The sequence below is a fragment of the Sceloporus undulatus genome, chromosome 4 (genome assembly GCF_019175285.1).
Source record: "Sceloporus undulatus isolate JIND9_A2432 ecotype Alabama chromosome 4, SceUnd_v1.1, whole genome shotgun sequence".
Lineage (NCBI taxonomy): Eukaryota > Metazoa > Chordata > Lepidosauria > Squamata > Phrynosomatidae > Sceloporus > Sceloporus undulatus.
This window is the reverse complement of record NC_056525.1, coordinates 120,261,456-120,274,747: the sequence shown is the minus strand read 5'-3', so window position 1 is coordinate 120,274,747 and position 13,292 is coordinate 120,261,456. Positions and strand designations below refer to the sequence as shown.

The 13,292-nt window shown below is 40.6% G+C and overlaps 1 protein-coding gene across 3 annotated transcripts in view; it reads right to left on the bottom strand.

The window, feature by feature from the left end:
• Window positions 1–175: 175 nt before the first annotated feature.
• Window positions 176–13,292, bottom strand: part of COLGALT2 (collagen beta(1-O)galactosyltransferase 2) — a 60,295-nt gene continuing 47,178 nt past the window's right edge. For all 3 annotated transcript variants that reach the window (XM_042465337.1, XM_042465338.1, XM_042465339.1), the window contains exons 7-12: window positions 12,491–12,567; window positions 8,926–9,032; window positions 8,596–8,728; window positions 6,673–6,800; window positions 3,731–3,937; window positions 176–2,753 (exon numbers count right to left, since the gene is read on the bottom strand). In XM_042465337.1, the coding sequence (XP_042321271.1) occupies window positions 2,477–2,753; window positions 3,731–3,937; window positions 6,673–6,800; window positions 8,596–8,728; window positions 8,926–9,032; window positions 12,491–12,567 (929 nt within the window). In that variant the 3' untranslated portion in view covers window positions 176–2,476. The remainder of the gene's footprint in view (window positions 2,754–3,730; window positions 3,938–6,672; window positions 6,801–8,595; window positions 8,729–8,925; window positions 9,033–12,490; window positions 12,568–13,292) is intronic.

Here is a 13,292-nt window from a genome sequence, read left to right as displayed (position 1 = left end):
GAGGACCTTTAGGTTTATCGTGTGAAGACACGACCCATTGGAAAAAAACAATAATGCTAGGAAAGGTGGAGGGAAGCAGAAAGAGAAGAAGACCACATGCTAGATGGATGGACTATTATGGAGGTCACGGGTATGCCCCACATCAGGATATTTCAAATAGGCTTCCAAGGCAAGATTTAACAGCAGAGATGGATTATCTTTAATTCATAAAACTAAAGATGAGAATAACAAAAATCAGATCACACCACATTTCACTATCCCATCAACAGTTAAAGTCACAAAGACCATGACACCAGCGGAGTTGATTTGCACCCATTGCTATATATTATCAGGCCAGCTGATAAACAGCAGCAAACCCTTCAGGAAAGAGTATCATATCCTACAGTTACTTCATCTAAAAACAATTCCTGTGTACAGCATCTACAACAGGTTAAACACACAAACATGCACACATATTCTTGCTTTGCTTTCTTCTCTTAAAAGTTTTGCAAATGACCACTGACTTTATGGTGCATTTATAAATATGTGGACTTACCTGGTTGGGAGCATTATCACAGCTCATCTCAAGAAAGACAAACTCCATTATCAAATTGGGGGTAAAGAAGCCAAGTGCTCTTCCATCTAGATCACAGACAGTTTACATAATATAACAAATGTATTCTTAACAAAAAATCAATTCCAATTAAGCAGCGAATGCAATTTGTTAAAAGGAATCGAGAGATGCTTGCTACAAAAGACATTAAAGTAGGATGAGCAAATAATTCACTTTGCATTCTAAATTAAATAGGAGAAACTGAGAAAGGCTTCTGTTGTGTTTACAGTGGCACTTGGGATAGACTCATTGAAAGTCAAATATTCCAGTTTTTTTCTTAGAAAGGCATCTCTAAAACCAAGCCTGGAAGCTGCCATGTTTGGAATGATAGAGATAAATGCTTTAAGGCGGTGATGGGGAACTTATGGCCCTTTGGAAGTTATTGGACAGCAATGCCCATCTTCCACCACTACGGATTATGCTGACTAGAGGTTGACAGGCACTGTCATCCAACAGCATCTGGAGGAACACACATTCCCCACCCCTGCTGTAAAATGGAAAGGGAATAAATACATACCGGCAAAATGTAGCATGGCAGCGGCGGTGGTAGGGTTAGGGAGCATGCACCATTCAGACGCTCCCTAACCCTAGTACTGCCGGTGTCAAAATGGTGGTGCCCTGTTTACATGGGCGCTGCCATTACAACGTGATGAACGCATAGCATCCGCATGTCGCCTCATGCTTGTGACAAAAAAGAACCTGCTTTTTGCGGGTTCTTTTTCTGCCGGTGGGAAGCCGCAGTTTATCCACTGCAGCTTCCCACCGGTGGAAAAAGAGGCAGCAGCAGCAGATGGCCTTTTTGGGCAGTCTGTATCCCGCCAATATCACATCAGCACTAGGCTTTCCTTATTTACATACAAGTGCTCAGCCTCGATCTGGAAACCTGGGTTAAAATTTCTACCTAGTCCTCAGCACAGCAGAAGACAAGAGAGGAGCCCGTTCTTACATGCCATGTCATTTGCTGAATACATGACCCAAATCCATACTCACACATTGTGTTTGAGGAGAGAGTTCAAGACATACTTGTGATGACTAAGACACATGCTCATACTGCAACACCTGATGCTGAATACTGGCAATACACAATTTAGTCCTCAACCTCAAAACCCACAGTTCTCCATCTGTAATATGTGAATAAAAGCAACCAGCCGCTGTGGAGTAATAGTGAGGGTAAGCATGGCTCAAGGCCTACCAAGAATTTTAGGGTCTGGGAGCTGTGATTCTAATTCTTAATAGTAACAACCACTCCCTGACTTAGAGGTAAGTGAAGCAATTGGCACCACTGGTAATCCAAAAAATAGACACATTGCAAATCCATTCAGGCCCCTTGACAGTTATAGACATGGGAAAATTTCTGAGAATAATCCTTTGTAAACAAAAAAACTCCTTCCCCTTACAACTTTTCTCAAATAGTTCACACACACACAAAGCAGAAACAATTCATGTTACACAGCAGTAGGCCATGGAATTAACCTGAAGGGCATTTACCTCTCTTATATATTAATCTTTATAAATATAGTTATTGTACACAAGGAACTGTAAAAAGATGTCACTTGAGGGATATTTGTCTTTTTTTGAGTATAAAATTGCTGCCCTATGGAGTCCTCCAGCAGCTCAACTATGTACAAACCTATAAGCCAAAACATGGCCTACTTCAGTACAATATTTTGTAGACTTCTGACAGCCTGACTCAATCAGGTTCAACAACTCCTCTTACAAAATAAGAGGTGACTCCTTAGTTACAGTCAGTTGGCTGGAACCGACTGTGCTTGCCAGCCAAGAGAGCACACATCTCTCTGGAAGATTCTAGGCCAAGAAAGGATGGAACGTGAGGCAACTCCTACTGTTGCCAATCCTAACAAAGTCCCTTGGACAACTGAACAGTCATAGTTCATCCCTGGCGGATGATGCATCAAGAGAGGGTTGTGGTGGCAAAGCATCCTTGTTCTGGGCATCTGTGTGGATCTGGCCCTGCTGACGTGTTTTTCGAGAGAGTGTTCTGTCCCAGTCTGTGGCCACAGTCTCATTGTCCCAAATTGTTGAGGTCTCTGTGTCACTCAGGTATCCTGGCTGCCCAGTGTAGTGAGTTGGATAGATTAGTAGAGGTTCTGCAGAGAAAGCTTTTAAGTCTCTAGATTCATAGTATTCCATGTACTTGGCCCTAAAGAGAAGATAGGAAAACATCATCAACATTGCTATAGGCAAAACAAGAATGCTTTAGCAATGCAATTTAAAACTATGCAGGTTGAAAAAAAATCTGGTATTTTATAATAGCTAGGTGAGGAAACTGACCCTCATAAGATTCAAACTACAACTCCCACAACCTCTTACCACTGCCCATGCTAGCTAGGGCTTGGTGGAGATGACGTCCAAGACCTTGAAATGCCAAAGGTTCACTATCTCCTTTGGGGCAGGCTAAGGGACACAGCTTTCTGTCCGGAAGCATACAGATTTTCTACTGTTTATGTGTAGAACATACCGTATATATGTTAATTCCCCAGGGCAGTTTAATGTGCTAAAATGATTCACAATTCACAGGCATCAGGTGATACCAAGCTATAAAACTGGAATACAACCAATTTCTTCTGATATCACTCACCTCACATATTATTTAATTATTTAAAAATTAAGCAGACAAACATTATTGGTGCTAAGGCTATGGACACAATCGATAGACCCGTCATCATTTACATCCTACTATCCATTTTCCCTGTTCCTCTCCGATCACATTTCTAGCCCTTGCTGTTAAAGTTTTTCTAGTGTGTTTCAAACCAAATCCTTTGTGATTTAATACCTCATTCCCATTGGAAGTAATCCCACCTGATACTGGTGTCCATCCTCCCTGGTCTATATTCATCTTCTTGTCTTTTTGACAGACGACACTTGCTCCTGTCTACCAGGTCACTACCCAAGAGCAGCTGGAGCTGGATAATCTAATAAATTCTCACTAGACAGGGGAGCGGTGTTCAGCCCCCATCACAATCTGGTGGGAACCCCAGGGTTCAACTGATGGGAAGAGGCAGCTATTCATGATCAAAACATATATGCAACCATCTTGCCATACTGTTGAGCTCAATGATACAACACTGACTTACAACTCAATGCAAGTGAAAGAGGTAACACAGGCACATAACTTACACAGGGTGCTTGTTGTACATGACTGGCAGGAATTCATCTACAGGCAACATTTTCCCAAAAGGCTGCGCCTCGATCAGCTTCTGAGCTCCTTGCAAGGAGATAGCATAGCCCAGGGTCCAATAAGAATAATCAGCTTCCACAAGGTTCATGACATTGGGAACAGCCTTTTCAGGGCGTTCCACCTGCATCCTCTTCCGGCCAATGTATCTAGAATACAAACAAACAAGCAAACAAAAGTCAGGCAGTGCCACATGAATGACATTCAATTGACATATGATCACAGTGCACTTAAAGCACTTAAAGGCAGGAGCACCTTTGTATTAAAGCATATGTAAATCTCAAGCAGTGCCTGGATGAGAGATGCTGAGAGATCTATGAGAGAAGCTCTGAGCTTTCTGAATGGAAGAGTGATATCCAAGGAGTAAGTGCAAAGGCATGCACAGTTAATGCAGGTGCAAGCAGAGAAGATGGGGATGGACCGGTCATGCCCTGCTATTAAAAAGAAACCAAGAAAATTAGCCTTAAACCTTCCAGAAGATTTGCATCACTAGACAAAATTTAAAGTGAGTAACAGCCAGTAATTCCCAGGCTGTGTACCACAAGAAACAAATCTTCCTATGGGCTCCAAAGTGGTACCAGAGGCGACTGCCTGATATATCTCTGTATCTGGTCTTGTCTCTTTCTACTGGGGACAAGTAATTGGCTATGTACTAAAAGTAAACTCTTTCAAGTGCAAACTCAAAATGCGTCTCCAATGTTCAGGAAAAAGGCATGCCAGTTTTCAGGGACTTGGGAAACACCAGTGTACCTGGGATGTTTGACTACAGGTGTCCAATATTTATAATATCCGCCATAATCTGGGAAAGCTCAAGGTAAAATAGAACAGTTAGTGTTAAAGACACCTTCCCTCTTTCCTTCCTTTTTAAGTAGATCAGACTACTACGTATAATGGTGCAACCCTGCCTTCTGTGATTCTCTTTGAAGAATCCATCTAGACATATCCTGTGGATGGAAGGAATTTAAAACATATTTGTAAAATAGATGCAATGGTTTTAGAATTTCAGGAAACATTGATGAGAAGAAACTTGTACTGATGAAAATCATCAGTGTAGGTCTTATTTTGCACAAAATTCATATGTGGAATCTTTGCACAGAAAACAGTATTTTCTGTGAAAGAAATAATATCAAGAAATGTTTTTACTGCATAGAAAAGGCTGTTTTCTGTGCAAAAATACTATGTGCAAGTATTACTCAGAATAAGTCTCAAACTGCAAATTGTCTTCAAAAACACAGTTTCTGCAGACCTTTTTGCAGCAGGAAGAAAATTGCTCAAATTACTTGTTGCTTCCCCTTTGAGAAGAAAATTAGCCCAAAGTATGCTGCTTGTAAAATCTCTGCATCATTCAATTATGTCAACACTACGCTAGGCCAGCTAAACTTGTGCCTCCACATTTGCGGCTTTGACTTTTGTGAGTATGGTTATTCACTGATTTTATTAATATGTTCTCTCTAGGAATATGTAGGTCCCCCAGTGCAACTATGGTCAACTTTAATCAAAAGTCACTCTGACAGATTCCTAGAGAGAACACTTAACTAGGCATTTGTAGGCCCTTCAGCGCAACTCTATGGTCAATGTCTGGTAGATGTTGACCACAGAGTTGCACTACAGGACCTAGAAATTCCTAGAGAGGTGTTCTCTCGGGTAAAAACATAGTGTTTTTATTATTTGTGGTTTTTCCACATTCATGTGGGTGGGGGAGGTCCTGTGTCCTAATCTCAGCGAATGTGGAGGGATGAGTGTAATACCAAATGGTACATACCACATGTGAGATATATCAACTGGTTTTCTCCTTGGCATTAATTCACTGACAGCTATTTTCTTTCAGCCCTAGGAACTCCAGTAACAATTCTCTCAATATTTAAATTCTTTCAAGGTGTTATAAATTAGAAAGAGGATCCCCAACTCCACAGACCTGGAAATTCTCATAGTTCTCCCACTCCATAGCTCTTCATGTAAAATTACAATAATCCAAAGTTTATTAAACACAGAACAATCCAATAGGATATAGAAAGAACATGTTACAATTAACCCAGAAAGGTGATTGATAATGCTATATCAAGTTCAACAAGTTACATAGATACATCAGTCATAGTCTGGCATGTTGGTTCATGGGGAATATTAATGAAAGAAGATGGTCTGCAAAATCCTGGACCCAAGATAAGCTAGCTCACAGCTAATGTTTTCATCCTCAAACTTGTTCACATCTCAGTTTTACCAGGTCCCCATATTTCAACCCATCAACCTCGAGGTGGCTTTTTGGAGCTACTGCTATGTTAGGCTAAATACAGTGGTACCTCGGGTTACGAAATTAATTCGTTCCGCGGCTAATTTCGTAACCCGAAAAACCTTCGTAACCCGAATTGCCATAGGCGCTAATGGAAAAAAAGCCGCGGCTCCATTGAAAACAGCGCCGGGGTTTTTTCGTAACCCGAAAAAACCTTCGTAAGCCGAAACAATAAATCCCTATGGGATTTTTTCGTAACCCGAAAAATTCGTAACCTGGGTAATTCGTATCCCGGGGTACCACTGTACAATGGTTATACCAAATATCAGCTTCACAGAGATGTTTTATCTGAATGCAGGTTTCCACAGAGGGATAGACTTAATGCAAATAAAGGTATCTAATGTTCTCACGATGCTTTACTCTTTGACCACATTCAGAGCAAGACATGCCATTTTTGGCATGCATATGAGAAACATGTCAATGATACCCCTCCTTCCAGAGCTATTCTTCATTATACAAAGAACTAGGTGATCCAATACACTCCTCCCATTCTTCAATATTAGAACTGATAACTCTTGGAGGCAAGCCTGCAGACTTTTACTTAGCTCCACTGAGGGGAGACCTTCAGCAGGTGAGATTAGCTGGACTGGTACTTACATGAGTTCCCAGTCAAGCTGAGCTCTCTCAATATCATCCATCAATTTTGTGAGCTTCTTCTTGAATTGATGCTCAAAGCGGACATCATCTTCAATGACAAGGGTCTTTTCCATTTCCCTGTTCACCACCTTAAAGAAACAATTTGAAAAAATGTCAATGGGATTTACTGTATTTTTGCCTAAAATGATACTGCCTACTGCAAGACTGCGAGCAACCACAACAGAAGTAGTTTCTTCCAGATGTGTTTGTCCACATATGGGAGCTATATCAATCTTCCATACACTTCCAGATATGGATTTCAACTTCCACAATTCTCAAATGCCATAAATATATGCATACATATGATGACTAGAGATAATGGGAACTGTTGGAGTAGATCTATAAAATGCCACTTCGGGCATATCCATCTAAGTAATTGAAATAATTTTAACAAATTGTTTTAATAAACGTTTAAGGCTCAGTAGATTGCCAGCACAAAATTCCACTCAACAAACAAAAGACTGGAATTTTCTAATTGGACAACAAGTACTCTCTTTGCTGAAGGGTCAGAGTATATCAGTGATGGTGAACCTTTTACAGACCGAGGCCTGTTACAGACTGCCAAAATAAAGCTGCTTTGAGTCTCTTTGGAGGTATGCTGTTTAAATGATGCATGGGTCCTAAGAGTCCAGAGGTCGCGCCAAAGCCACACTCCAGACCTAAGCACTGGAGTGCAACTTTGGTGCAGCTTCTGGATTCTTAGGGTGCATGCATCATTTAAACAGCATACCTCCAAAGAGACCCGAAGCAGCTTTATTTTGGCAGTCTGTAACAGGCCCGAGTGCCCAAACTGCAACCCAGACCCCACTTATTTATTGCAAAGTGCCAAGTCCCTCTGGCTTTCAAGTAAGAAACTCTGGCAAACTCTGTGCTAGGGCAACAGCATGTGTGCCCACAGAGAGGGCTCTGAGTGCCACCTCTGGCACGCATGCCATAGGTTTGCCATTACTGGAGTATATGATGTGAGAAAATTTGACCAGAATGTCTCTAAAATGTGTGATATCTTCAGCTTATCTAATACAAATGGAGAAAATTTCTTACAAGAAAAAAGTAAAGTTGAGCCAGTGCTATGTATCCAATAATTCTCAGAGGCAAACGAAAGACTACCTGGAAAAGCTTTGCTTGGCCAATGGGGAACAACTACTAGTTGTTAAACAAAAAATCCAGCATGATTGGCTGTAAGTACTGTTATGAGATCGACAGTTGGTATAAAACATGGGCTATTTCCAACTTCTTCAGTGGCTTACAGAATCTTCATAGTATAGAAAGAGCAGCCTTTTTTAGAAGTACAGTGGGCCAGACCACACCATGAATACCAAAATATGTGGATCTTCAAGTCCCACTATATACAACGGGGCAGTGAAACCGTGTGCCTTATATAAAATGGTAAAATTAAGGTTTGCTTTTTTTTGGGGGGGGGGTGGATTAAATCTTTTCAAGCCTTGGATGGTTGAATCCATGGCTGGTGAATTTGAGGCTACAGAATCTGTGGCTAACAGTTTGTTCAACAACTGTTTGTTGTCATGTTTTGTTTGTAAATAAAAATTTAAAAAACAGCTTATTCCCATTAACTGCTTAAATGGTTAGAATAATCAACTAACACATTTTAGTCATTTAAAAAAATTAAAAGTATCTCTCAGCATCAGAATTTGAAAATATATCAAAATACTACTTTTAAACAACTGGTTCTAAGAACTGCAGGTATTAGAATCAGAGGCATTTATTCTCTCATATACAAGTGCATGGTCTAAAAACAAAGTTTGCATCTTGCTCCAGCAATACTGCTTTCATCCATAAGCAATAAAATTTTCTTTAACTGGATTGCATTCTACATAGTATATTTCCTTCTTGATAAACGTCAAGACAAGCAGACATATACACCACCTCCTTCCAGATATAATAGTGGCTAAGAAAACATCCAATCTCCCCTCTGGTCAGCACTCGTGAGGAATAAGGATCCCGATAACCAGGAAGCATGTCTATATTGAGAGCTTTCAGCTGGCTTGTGTTCAGTGCTCTGCAAGAAACAAGGGATAAATCACTTAAACACGGGTTTGCAGAATGCAGAGAAACAACTCAGGTTAAGGTAGAATACTCAAACTCTGTACCAAAAATGTTTAAAATATAAGTGGCCATACTTTTAAAAGAAAAAAATGGGAAAAACAAAGACAAACAGGAAGAAACTGGGTGAAAGGGAGAAGGGCATCAACTTACTTTCCATCCACAGCTTCCACTAACTTGACTGCAATTTCTTGCTCATATAGAGTTTGCAGCATTCGATCTCTCCTGTCTTTCCGACGCTTGAGATTGATCATGAAAATCTAAAGAAAGACAAACGAGAATTTGAAGGGGAAATGTTCCAAGACACCCCCCCCCACACACAAAACAAATAGTGGAAGCAAGAATAGATAATCACACAGAGACACAAACACATGTACATGCCTTATACACAGTCAGACTCCATTGCATTGACTACAATGATTGGAAGCAGCTCTCTATGTGCCTTTCCTCCTACTCCGTCCAGGAGATGCCAGGGATTGAACCCGGGCCCTTTGGGATGAAAACCAGGTATTTTACCATTCAGATATGGACCTTCCTCAGTGTGTGTGTGTAAGAGAAAAAGAGCATCTAGACTGAAGAGATCCAGATTCCTGTTCCTGTTCTTTCTGATTTTATACAGGGTTAAATAAACCAAATTGGGGAACTGGCAAAAAAATCTCTGATCAAACCAGGAGCTAGCAGAAAATATTCTGACATAAACAAAACAGGTATGGATCTCCCAAATAAAATCTGAAAGAACAGGAACAAAAAATGGGACTTTCTGGTTTTTTTCAATCTGTCTGGATATAAGCAGTTATTGCACTGTGTTTGCACTACAAATTCACTGACAGGTATCTAGGCTGAACTCTAGGTACAGTCCATGATTTCAAAAAGCAGAGAGTGGAAAAATTCTGCCACCTAACCCAAGTCAGTCACTCACAAATGCACCCATAGAGCCAAGAGCATCAATGAGCACAACCGTGTAGTGCTTGTTGAAGGCAAGGAAGAACAAGTGCAGTCTTGATATCCAGGGAGAAGACACTGGCAAATACAAACCCAGGTTAGACTCCACACTTTTCTCAAACACGACACAAATAAATAAGGCTGGCAAATAGAATGAAGCAGCCACAAAGGAAAAACACATTTTAAAAATAAAAGTCAGACAGACAGGATGGACTCCAAATGCAGAGTGCCTGTCACACAACCAGGTAGTGTCCCTGCATTTAATTTCATAAACTTGCCAAACTAATACTCCAACTGCTTAAAGTTAAAATTGAACAGCCACATCCCAGTGCTATTAGTGCTACCACCTCCAGGAGAGTCCTTTCACAAATGCATGACAGACATTTCAGTCTTCCTATGCAGAGAGCTCTTTATTCAATGAACAAAAGATCACTGTGATGCATACTTATTTTCCTATGTCAGCAGTTCTCAAAGTGGAGGGCAGTACCCACTTTAAACCGTGGGGAACCAGAAGCATGGAACTATGGAATGCCCTTAAGGACATGGAAGTGCCAACACATCTGACAGTCATAATGAGGAATCTTTACTCAGGACAGGAGGCCACTATCAGGACAGTACATGGAGAAACAGAATGGTTTCCAATTGGCAAAGGGGTCAGACAAAGTTGCATCCTCTCACCCTATCTGTTCAATTTGTATGCAGAACATATTACAGTATAGGAAAAGCAGGATTGGAGACAGAAGAAGGAGGAGTGAAAATAGGAGGAAGGAATATCAACAATCTATGATACGCAGATGACACCATACTACTAGCTGAAAAATCACAGACTTGGAACAACTACTAAGGAAGATCAAGGAGGAAAGTGCAAAGGCATGTTTATTGTTGAACATAAAGAAAACAAAAATAATGAGCACAGAAAATTTACACAGATTCAACCTAAACAGTGAGAAAATAGAAACAGTAAAATAATTTTCATGACTGGGATCAAATATTGATCAGAGTGGGGACTGCAGTGAAGAAATCATAAGAAGACTAAGATTGGGGAGGGCAGCTAGGAGAGAACTAGAAAATATCCTAAAATGTAATGACATACAACTGAGCATGGAAGTTAGAGTCATACAAGCCATTGTATTCCCAATTACTATGTATGGATGTGAGAGCTGGATAGTTAAGAAAGGAGATAGGAAGAGAATTAATTCATTTGAGATGTGGTGCTGGAGAAGAGTGCTGAGATTACCATGGACAGTCAAGAAGTCAAACAATTGGGTCTTAGAGCAGATCAAACCAGAAATCTCCCTGGAAGTCAAGATAACTAGACTGAGGCTGTCGTACTTTGGCCGCATCATGAGAAGGCATGACTCACTAGAAAAAAACAATAATGCTAGGAAAGGTAGAGGGATGCAGAAAGAGCGGAAGGCCACATGCTAGATGGATGGACTCTATTAAGGAGGTCATGGATATGAATTTGCAGGACCTGAGCAGAGCAGTGGAGCATTGGGAGTCTCATCTACAGGGTTGCCATGGGTCGAGATCAATTCGAGGGTGGATAACAACAATGAAACCAGAAGCAATGGCAGAAAGGTCACAAGAGGGAGAAGTTAAGCAAATATGCTTCTTAATTGTACTGTGCTATTTATGCCACTTCTGCAAATCATGGAGACAGATAAAGAACTGCAAAGCTTCTTGAAATCCTGCCTCCCTCGTCAAAATCTTATTCAGCTCCCATTCTGGCTTCTAAGATTTCACTAGACTTCACTAGTTTGGAATTAGTTTGGAAACTTTCACTAGTTTGGAATTAGGCATTATGAGAGAAACATTGGATTGCTCTCCCTTTACCTCCTGGGCAATATCTGATAACGCTGAGATGTGAGATCAACCAACTGTAACTTGCCCTACTTCAGCAAAAAAATAACTTCCCTAGTTTCAGCTACACTTCCAGTCCTGATTTCTTACCCATAGGAAGTGGAAGGTCAATAGTGTTTTTAGAAATGCAGAACTTACTTAAAGGTCAGCATTCATAGGCTGGACCAAATTAAATTATCCTTCTTGCCGCCTTGCATCCATCAGTTCTTCTCTAAAAATCTCCCCCATTATGGTGGCTATTCCACTGTAAACTTGTTCTGAAACCCAGAACCCAGCCTGGAGATTGGGAGAATATTAAAAACTGCTAGCACAGCATTGATAGGAAAGAAATGCTGGGCAAGGGAAGGAGTATCATCCTCTCACTGATATTCTTCCCAGCCCTTACCATTTGCATGTAGCAGGCCCATGTAGCAGGCCCATCTTTCCTTTGTAACACTTTCTTCCTACATTCAGTATTAAAATTGCTTTTTGCTCTAGGAAAAAAAATGGCACCCAGCTCCTTACATTTCTATTCATTGAGCGCTCAGAGACTAAAAATATCACAGATGACTATTGGTCCCAGACCACAAGTTAAGAAATAATGGCTTTTCTTAGAAACTGCTATTTGCTAAAAACCAAATAAGAGAACTAAAATGAAAACATACAAAAATCTTAGGCAACCATGTTGACCAATTTGGCAGGAGGGGAAGGGGGAGGAGAGAGGTAAACTCCACATTACAGTAACACTAACTAGTTAGAACTAACAAAAAGGCAGAAATGACTAATGACTGATAAACACACGTATATATATACTTCTCACACATGCTCAGCTCAGACCATGACATTTCTAAAGTCAGCTAATTTAAGTTCCTACTGAATGCTATCCTCTCCATTCGCCTACTTACAAAACCAGCATAGTAAGGTGTCCTATTACCTCATCAAATCCCATCTTGTCTGGGTGCTTTGGGGGAACTGTGACAAACTCTGAAGGTTCAATTGGAGGGTGGTCAACTGGAAGAAAGGAGAAAGAGCCATAAATCCATGTGCATTAGAGAAATCTTTCAAGCTGCTCACCTGGGAGATGCATAGCCTTGCACTAAGTTCTGCACTGTGCCAAGCAGCCTCTTTACAAGCTGGTCTATATTCAGGTTACTGAGAAGCAGTTTCCACTGCCCAAGGCTTGCTTCCACCTAACTGTGCATAACGTAGCAGACATAGTATGCTACAGGCTGTTTGTTGTATACTTTTAAAAGAAAAAAGCTTACCAATAGCTTTGTTGCAAAAGCCTTTGTTGCTGTTGTGTGCCTTCAAGTTGTTTCCAACTTATGGTGACTTTATGGCAGGGCTTTCTGAGGAAGTAGACTAAAGTCTACAAAAGCTCATGCTGTCAACTTCTTTCTTTCAGTTAGTATCAAAGGTGCTACAAGATCTCTCTATATACTGATTCTACAGACTGACATGGCTATATCTTTGAACTGCATCTACTTTTGAAAAGATCTTTTTGTGGTTAGTGTTGATATCCTCAAAAATGAATGGAAACTGTGGACTGGGTTGTGATTAGATTTAAATTTAAATAACCATTTTCACTTATACAGTACCAGAAAAGAAATTAGTTTAATTCCATCCCACACCAAGGTCAGGGATGCTCCCAATTACTTAATCAGAAGCACAGTGGGATCAATGTCCTCATACACATCAGTCCCACTTCTCAAGACTGATCAGATAAGGGCTCCCAA